Source organism: Canis aureus, chromosome 2 (genome assembly GCF_053574225.1).
Source record: "Canis aureus isolate CA01 chromosome 2, VMU_Caureus_v.1.0, whole genome shotgun sequence".
NCBI classification, from domain to species: Eukaryota; Metazoa; Chordata; class Mammalia; order Carnivora; family Canidae; genus Canis; species Canis aureus.
In genome coordinates, this window is record NC_135612.1 from 56,526,534 (window position 1) to 56,536,124 (window position 9,591).

The 9,591-nt window shown below is 43.9% G+C and overlaps 1 protein-coding gene and 1 non-coding gene across 3 annotated transcripts in view; one reads left to right on the top strand and one right to left on the bottom strand.

Moving 5' to 3' along the window:
• Positions 1-3,988, top strand: part of ADAMTSL3 (ADAMTS like 3) — a 338,072-nt gene extending 334,084 nt beyond the window's left edge. For both annotated transcript variants that reach the window (XM_077874049.1, XM_077874055.1), the window contains 2 exons: positions 768-982; positions 1,861-3,988. In XM_077874049.1, coding sequence (XP_077730175.1) covers positions 768-982; positions 1,861-1,967 — 322 coding nt within the window. In that variant the 3' untranslated portion in view covers positions 1,968-3,988. The remainder of the gene's footprint in view (positions 1-767; positions 983-1,860) is intronic.
• Positions 3,989-9,035: 5,047 nt separating this feature from the next.
• Positions 9,036-9,103, bottom strand: LOC144304030 (small nucleolar RNA SNORD49). The gene has a single exon (XR_013371021.1). It is a non-coding gene; the product is annotated as a small nucleolar RNA SNORD49 (small nucleolar RNA).
• Between the last annotated feature and the right edge of the window lie 488 nt (positions 9,104-9,591).

Consider the following 9,591-nt stretch of genomic DNA (forward strand, 5'->3'; position numbering starts at 1 on the left):
CTAGCAACATCCAAATTCCTGGAAGGAAAACAGTTCCTAAGCCAGCTCAGTCATGCCAGGGCTCTCTTCCCACCACCTGTGGGGTTGGAGACATTCTCAGGTAGTGCGGAGATATCTCCCAGGACCCCAGAGTGGCTCCGCTAAGCGGACTCTCCCTTCTGGGGTGAATAAGCATCTTCCAAAATCAGAGGGCACCAACTTTCTGTTCTGTTCGCGAGGGCGAGGAACTGGAGCTAGGTCCCTGTCCCCAAATGGTCTCTGTTAATGGACTATGAGTCATGGTGTGGCCTAACTGTCCATATCAGAGTACTGTCTCCTAGCAGATGAGCTTGGCTCACACGCATACTTACACTCCTACGGAATTTAGCCCAAGGGCTTAGATCAACAAAACTGAAAGGTTGTTAGCAGACTTTAAGTGACGGATTGTGAGCCACTCCTGTCTTCCTTGCTTAAATTGAGCTGCTCCAGCTTATCAGGAGGGCGCATCTCTGGAGGCCTGAGTCTTGACTGTGTGTGAGAAGTGGTGGTTTGCACGCCCATCGTAGTCACAATAGCACCACCAGCCATGCATCATGCACTTTGCTTTACCAGCCATGCACCATGCAAAGCATGCACCAGACCAATAGGTTCCTAATTAGGAAACCTTTAGTGCATTGAAAATATGGTACTTGGTAAACGGCCTGATCCCAGCAGGAAGTGACATCCCACTTCTTCCATGTTCCACTTTTTGTTTTTTCCCTTGTTTTCTGTTTTGTTTCCTCGTCCAGACCCAGCTTGAGGAGGAACTGCTCTTCCAGGGCTTGTGACACGTGCTGGCGCACCGGCCCATGGAGACCCTGCACCGCTGCCTGCGGCCGGGGCTTCCAGTCTCGGAAGGTGGAGTGTGTGCGCGCCAGGAGCTGCAGGCCGGTGGCCGAGAGACACTGTGTGCAGGAGAAGAGGCCGGCTTCCTGGCGGCACTGCCTTGGGCCTTCCTGTGATAGTAGGTGTTCCTCCCAGCTGCCACCACCTACCCGGCAGCCTTGTCCCAGCCAGACCCCCGGGGGCACCCACCTTGTAGGTTCTGGCTGATGGGCCACTCAGGATGCACGTGGCACCCTGGGGCCTGAGGAGGTCTGCAGCTTTGCTCTGGGTGCTCAGCGTTCTTTAGATAACAGGAGATCAGTTGGGTGTCAGCGGCCTTGGCTCGTAGGGGCTCATCAAGCACTCCTTTACTGTCTCATCTGCTAGGATGAGGATTCTTAACAATTTGACATAGATGTTCATATATGCATATATTTTTATATTATATATATAACTGTTATTTTATGAAATTTAATCATAAATATATTTTGATAGGACACAGGTCCATCATTTTTATCAGCTCTCCCAGGGGCCCATGCTCCCCTGTTCTAAGAACTGAGGCCAGAGGGGCCGTGAGGCCTGGAGAGCAGGTGAAGCCACTTGGCCTGGCTGAGACGGAAGCTCCGGGTATGCTGGCTGTCATGTGGGGCCATGGCTCTCACCCAAGCCTAGTGGGGTGGGGCTGTGTTCAGTTTTTCGTATTTGAGCCTAGCTGATGCACAACGTTGCATTAGTTTCAGGTATAAGACAAAGTGATATAACAGCTCTCTCCATGATGCTGGGCTCCCCCACAAGTCCAGGTGCCAGCTGTCACCACCTGGCACTGTCACAGTGCCACTGGCTGTATTCCCAGGGCTGTGAATCCAAGCCCAGTTTCTCCAGCTCACTCTGATCATGCAGTATATGCTTGTCATTAACTCAAAGTGTGTGTGTGTGTGTGTGTGTGTGTGTGTGTGTTTACTTCTCTAATGAGCTATGTGTTCAGTGGATATCTTTTTTTTTTTCCTTTTTTTGCAGGAGACTGCTCAGACACAACTCACTACTGTATGTTTGTAAAGCATCTCAGTTTGTGTTCGCTGGATCTCTACAAACAGAGGTGCTGCCGGTCATGTCAAGAAGGGTAAACCTGTGGTGGAGTCGTAATGCTGCTGTGAAGATAGAACAGAAATGTAAAAGCTCTTTTCCCCATGTAGCTGATTCAGAAACATGTTATTTCTTTAAAAACTCTAGATTCTGCATTCAGGGGTCTATGCCAACTCACCACTGGTGGGATTTCATACTAATATTTTCCCCACGGCTGGTTTTTAATCCCAGCTCTTTGAGATGATGTTTTCTGGGACGAACAAAAATACTGTAGCAAGTGTGCCATTGCACTTGGGGCCCTGCCGGTGTCCTCCCCAGTGCATTGTCACGGGCTGCTGCTTCCTGTAACGTGTAGACCCAGAGAGGGCAGGATGTCCTGAGGACGTGAGGGACACACAGCAACTGCTGACTTCCTCTTCTCTCCGGTTTTAGGATCTCACCAGGTTCATAGGCATTCACACTTTAGAAGCTCTCTGGCCAGTAGTTGTTAAGGTGGCATGAGTGGCGCCAGTGGCATTTTTGTGGGTCTTTACGTCTAACGTGCAAATAAGAGGCAGTCACTCTGGACAAGTTTGCAGCACTGACTGACCCAAGGACCGGGCGGGGGTGGGGCGGGGTGGCATCTTGTCCTTGCTTGTATAGAATCCGGGGAAGAAAACACAGAGTAAGTGCCGCTGCCAGTTTCACAAACCCAGAGATCTGTGACCAAATGAGGCATCTTGGAAATTAAAGGAGAGGGAAGGCTCACCTTTTCTACTGATTTTGAAGTGTGTTCAAAGCTTTCTTTTAAGAGCTGTGAATGAAACTTTTTCTAAGCACGATTCTCTTGCACACAAACAGAAAATCAAAAAGCCTTATTAGACCTAATTTATGCATAAAATAGTACTCCTAAGGATTTTTTTTATTTCCCAGGAAGATTATAAGAAAGTAATCTAAATATGAAACAAGGTGGTTGGAAAGGATTGTTTATAGTCAATAGTTTTAATTCGAACTGATTAGTTGGTAAATCCAAAGTGAACTTGGGTTAGGCTAGAAGTTATGTTAGGGCTAAGGGTCAGAGTTAGGATTCGGTGAGTAAGTTTAGGGTTCCTTTTAAGTGTCAGGATTGGTTTAGGTGAGAACGGAGGTTCTGTCAGAGGAGGGCTGGAGTTGGTTGGCTTTGGCAGTTGGGGCGAGGGCCAGGTTGGGTTGCGTTGGATTGCTTGCGTCGGGTTGTGTTTAGACCGGGGCCAGTGCTGGTGTTAGTGATACTGTCAGGGTGGAGGGTCAATTTGGAATGAATTGTCTCTGCTGAAGTAGTCCGGGGCTTGCGTGAAATTGTTAAAGCTGATTAGGTTCTGGGGCTTTTTTCCCTTATATCCTACCAGTTATGTCTTTAGATGGCACACAACCCCAAGGAAATGGCCATCCCTCCTTACTCAGCATCCCTGCTGCCTGTACCTGTGCTGCCCACAGCCAGTTGGCCACCACGTCACCCAAGGCGGGTTGTGCTGCACCTCGTCCCTGATCATAAATAAGTGAACAGCACATGAGGGCTTTGGGTTTGTCTGTGGACAAGCTTGCTGAGTCTCTCTACCATATATTCTGAGCACCGGCTCTCGTGTTCTAACTTCAGCCTCACTGACACTGGCAATGAGCACTACTGTATGTGGAGGGTTTGGTGGCCGGGATGGATAGGGATGTGAAGGGCACACACCAGCCCATGGGTTGCTAATCATCAATCACACTTGATTGTTGAAGGTTTTTAAATTAAAAGAAAGATCATTTGTAAAATACTCTTTGTACATATTTATTATATGACTTAAAGGTGCAATATTTTATTTTGTACAGTATGTAATAAAGACATGGGACATATATTTTTTCTGATTAACAAAATTTCTGATTAAATTGCTTTGTCTTTGTATTTAAAGTTGCTATTTTTCACTTGCTATTGTACTTTTGTCTTATCATTCAAGTGACATTCCTGTGTACTGTATTTTACTACTGTTCCTATAAGAGTTAATGTTTCTCTCATGACCCTTAAGTAATTCAGAAATAAATTTACTTTGATTATTCAGTGGCATCCTTATAAATGTGGGTGGCTTATTTGTGTCATTTCTGGCAGCCTTGAGTATCGTCACCTTGGCTTGTGAATCCGGGAGCAAACCTGATGGGCTCGCTGCCCTGGCCTGTCCTAGGAAGGGTGGGTTACAAGATACAGGACAGATCACACAAGATTCCCTCTGACTCCCTTACCCCAATCGTTTGCACCCTGGGGACTGTAATGCAAACAATGTCAAGGGCAGAAGGGCTTGAGTCCCAAGTGGATGGCCGGAGACATCAGAGAAGTAGGTGGTAGTAGGACAGCAGGAGGTACTAATACCCTTTTATTTTTGGCCCTTTATGAGTTTAGGAATGGACTTGAGAGATGTCTGCGCCTAAAGGCTTTTTGGCAGCGGCTGGTGAGGAAGCCCTTCCTCTGTGTTCCAGCCATTTCATGCTTGAAGATTGGCAGTGAGTCTTTACAGTCACAGTCATTGAATTTGAGATTCCTTGCCATTTGCCTTGAGCCTTGGGGTTTCTAAGGTCGTTCATTGAAGAAAAATCAATCATTGTAGAGTAACTTGTGAGACTCTTAACCTCATGAGGCCGAGCCACATGGGAGATTAGCAATTGGACACCTCAAATGTCTAAAAATATAGTTTTGTCTTTCCTTCTCACTTCCCTCCTCTTTCCCTCCTCCCTTCTTCTCCTCCTTCCTTCGTTCCTTCCTTCCTTTGTTCCTTCCTTCCTTCTCTCTCTTTCTTTTCCCTCCTTCCTTTCTCTTTTCTTTTCTTCCCTTTTGTTCTCTCTCTCTCTCTCTCTCTCTATCAAACTAAGGCCTATGTGGGTTACAAGGATTGGAGGGACAGGAAATGTGAGGGATGTCATTTCCAATTCAGATAAATTTCCCTAGGAACTCCCTACTATTTTCTTGGTAGTCTCAAATACTTTATGACCTGCAGTAACTACACAAGGATACTGAAAAATCCAGATTATAGTCTGAGCTCTAATGCAAGGCTTGGGTCCTCTCATGTACATGATGAAATAAATACCCAAATACTCTATTTCTTACATATCAACAACTAGAGAAAAGGTGAAAAATGTCATTCTAGGAAAATATAAGGAGAGATCATCCCCAGGCTTTTCTTTGAAATAAACAGAGGATAGGTGAAATTTGCAACAAGCCCTAATTCCCAAGTGCAAAGAGAGGGAAGGTTCCAACAGGGCAGGTATTCATGCATAGCTCCTTAATTCCCCTTCTCAAGCTTTGGGCAACATTCCACAGTTCTTTACTGAACCCTGGCCTCTGCCAGGTGAAGCTTACTCCCAGTACCAGCATCTAACATATTGTCAGTTGTGTAGAATGACATCGAAAATTAGAAGTAAATTTATTGATAGGTGATGGATAGAGGGCTTCCTTCATTAGGTAATGAGTCAGGCAGACTAGGTCAAACTATTTTTTTTTAATTTTTTATACTGAGATGACTAAGAGTTACAAAAGCACTGCAGGGAATTCTGGTATCCCCTTCACCTAAATTCCTTTAGCCTTGACATCTTACATAACCATAATACAGTGATCACAACTAAGAAATTGGTATTGGCACAAAAATAGACACATAGATGAATGAAACAGAATAGAAAACCCAGAAATGTACTCATAACTATATGGTCAACTAATTGACAAAGCAGGAAAGAATATCCAATGGGAAAAGACAGTCTCTTCAACAAATGGTGTTGGAAAAACTTGATAGCAACATGCAGAAGAATGAAGCTGGACCACTTTCTTTATACCATACACAAAAATAAATCCAAGTAGAGTAAAGATCTAAATAAGACACCTGAAACAATTAAAATCTTAGAAGAGAACACAGGCAATAACTTCTTTGACATTGGCCATAGCAACTTATTTCTATATATGTCTCCTGAGGCAAGGAAGACAAAAGCAAAAATATATTAATGGGACTTAAGCAAAATAAAAAGCTTCTGCACAGTGAAGGAAATAATCAACAAAACTAAAGGACAATCTATGGAATAGGAGAAGATATTTGCACTTGACATATACGATAAAGGGTTGGTACCCAAAATACATAACGAACTTATAGAACTCAACACCCAAAATATGAATAATGCAATTACAAAAAGATCAGAAGAAATGAACAGACATTTCTCTGAAGAAGACATTCATATGGCCAACGGACACATGAAAAGATGCTCCACATCACTCATCATCAGGGAAGTGAAATATCAAAACTACAGTGAGATATGTCATACCTGTCAGAATGCCTAAAATCAACAACAGAAACAAATGTTGGTGAGGATGTGGAGAAAGGGGAATCCTCTTGCACTGTTGGTGGGAATGCATACTGGTGCAAACACTCTGGAAAACAGTATGGAGTTTCCTCAGATAGTTAAAATTAGAACTATACTGTGATCCAGCAAATGTACTACTAGGTATTTACCCAAAGAATACAGAAATGCTGTTTTAAAAGGGGCACATGAACCTCAATATTTACAGCATCATTACCGACAATAGCCAAATTATGGAAACAGCCCAAGTGTCCATGGACTGATGAATGGATAAAGAACATGTGGTGTATATATAATGGAATATTATATCAAGAATGAAGTCTTGCCACTTGCAATAACATGAATGGAGCCAGAGAGTATGATGCTAAGTGAAATGTCAATCAGAGGAACACAAATACCTCACTCATGTGGAATTTAAGAAACAAAACAAATGATCAAAGGACAAAAAAAAAGGGGGGGAGGGAGAGAGGGAGGCAAGCCTAGAAACAGACTCTTAACTCTAGAGAAGACACTACTGGTTACCAGAGGTGGGGGGACGAGAAACAGGTAATGGGGTTTCTTAGGTTGATTTCATATATACTAACCCATGCATGCACAGGTGCGTGCACACACACACACACACACACACCTATGCATACACATCTATTTATTTCTGCATCTGTGAATTCACGCTGAAATCTCAAATGTCAACCCAGCACCACAGGATCATTATTACAGTTGACACTTTTTTCTTATTTGTAGCTTCTTTCTCTGACACTTTCTGACGAAGCCTAGCTCTCATTACCTACAATACATTTTCTTGGTTTATAGCCCGGTGACAGAAAAACAATTTATTGACTGGAATACTGTGTTCGTGTGGGATCCTTTTTATCTATAGCTTTCTAGTGTTCAGTCAGAATACTGTCTTCCAAAAAAAAAAAAAAGAAAAGAAAAAGAAAAAGAAAAGAATACTGTCTTCCAAAATTCCTTAGGTCATCCCTTTTCCTTGCACCCTCTTCAGTGTGGTTACATGACTCATTTGTTGTTCCCTTAGACACATGTGTCACAGTCTGCATTCTTTCTTGGGTTCTCCTCTCATCCTGGGGGATGGTTTTTGTAATTTTACATGCAGTAAAATTGACTCTGCGGTTTCCAGTTCTAACAGTTTTGAAAAATTCAGACAGTTGTTCACCAGCCATTTCCTACACACTTCCATCAACCCCTAAAATCCCCTTGTCCTGCTTCTCTCTAGCCATGTGATGTGTATGTGTATGTTGAACTTTATAAACTGTCAAATGATTTTCCACAATGCCTGGATTGTCAGATTTGTGTGTGTGTTATCTTTTAAAAATATATTTTATTTATTTATTCATGAGAGACACACAGAGAGAGGCAGAGACACAGGCAGAGGAAGAAGCAGGCTCCATGCAGGGAGCCCGATGTGGGACTCGATCCCCGGTCTCCAGGACCATGCCCTGGACCAAAGGCAGGCATGAAACCACTGAGCCATCCAGGGATCCCCTGTATTACCTTTTGTAGCCATTCTGATAGATGTGTAGTGATAGCTCATTGTAGTTTTGATTTTAATTTTCCTAATGACTAATGATATTGAGTACCTTTTCACATGCTTATTTGCCATTTCTCATGGGTTGGATTGTGTCTTCCCCTCAAATAGTTTCTAACTCCCAGAATATGACCTTATATGGAAATAGGGTATTTTTAGATAAGCAAGTTAGGATGAGATCGTTGGGGTAGGTGACACTGGGGAGAGTCCTATATCTGTGAATTCCAGTAGGACTGGCATTCTTACAAATAGGGGAGATGGGACAAGATGCTTGCTCACAGGGAGAGTGCCATGTGAAGATGAAGGCAGAGATTTACAAGCCGGGCAATGTTAGATTGCCAGCAAAACTCCAGAAGCTGGAAGAGAGGAACAGAACACATTCTTCCTACTGGCCCTAGAAGGAGCCAACTCTGTCAACACCTTGATCTCGGGGTTCCAGTCTCCAGGACTGAGAGACAGTAAATGTCTGGGACACTGCAGCCTTAGCAAAATAAGACACCATCTCTATCTATTCTTTGGTCAAGTATCTGTTTAGATCTTTTACCTATTTTTTCTTGTTCTTGAGTTTTAAATATTCGTTAAATATTCTGGATAAACATCCTTTGAAGTCTATTTTGTATATGAAGAAACGGGTTCAGAGAGGGAAAATAATTTGTGCAAGATCACATATACTAGTCTATGGAAGAAGAATTAGGGGCACTGGGTGGCTCAGTGATTGAGCATCCGCCTTCGGCTCAGGTCATGATCCCAGGGGTCCTGGGATCGAGTCCCACATTGGGCTCCCCACAGGGATCCTGCTTCTCCCTCTGCCTGTGTCTCTGCCTCATTCTCTCTCTCTCTCTCTCTCTGTCTCTCATGAATAAATAAAATCCTAAAAAAATTAAAAAGATGTAGTTCCCATTACTATTCTAGACTCAGCATCTTTTCTTGCCTCCCTTTCCCTTCCTGCCTCCCTTCCTTCCATCCTTCTTTTCTTCCTCCCTTCCCTCCCCCTCCTCTGTCTTCCTTCCTTCCTTCCTTCCTTCCTTCCTTCCTTCCTTCCTTCCTTCCTTCCATTTTCCTTTCCTTTCCTTTCCTTTCCTTTCCTTTCCTTTCCTTTCCTTTCCTTTCCTTTCCTTTCCTTTCCTTTCCTTTCCTTCTTTCCTTTCCTTTCCTTTCCTTTCCTTTCCTTTCCTTTCCTTTCCTTTCCTTTCCTTTCCTTCCTTCCTTCCTTCCTTCCTTCCTTCCTTCCTTCTGCTATCAGCCAGGAATTATCGTCAGTGATCCCTGCTGATGTCACTTCCTAATCATGATTTGATTAGAGCATAGACTTAGCATTTTTAAATGCTTGCTGAAGGTGAGGCTCTCCCAGCCACCTGTCCTGGTGAGCAGTGATAGTTCCATACAGACTACAAATAAAGAAGTGCTGATGGCCATGTTGGAGTGATGGTGACAGGCCCAGCTGCCCTAGAGAGCAGCTACCAAACCACGTGCTATATCCCTGGGTAGGTTGGGGACGGATGACACAGGGTAAAACCTGCACATCCACATAAAACAGCATTGGGTGGAGAGGGGAAAAAAGCTGAAGCCTTGAGAGAATATAAGACTTCTCGTGTTCTGTTGGACATGGTGACCCTTTCAGAAACATATTATCAACCCTCTTTTTAAACAGCCTTTTTGAAGCTTGCTAATTTAGGATTACAAAGTTCACCCTCCCCCTCTCTGAGGGCTGTTCAAGGGGGCTCTGCTTGCCTTTGTATTAGGAGGTGCCTCCCTTCACACAGCAGTTCTTAGGGCCTTAGGCAGTAGGTTCA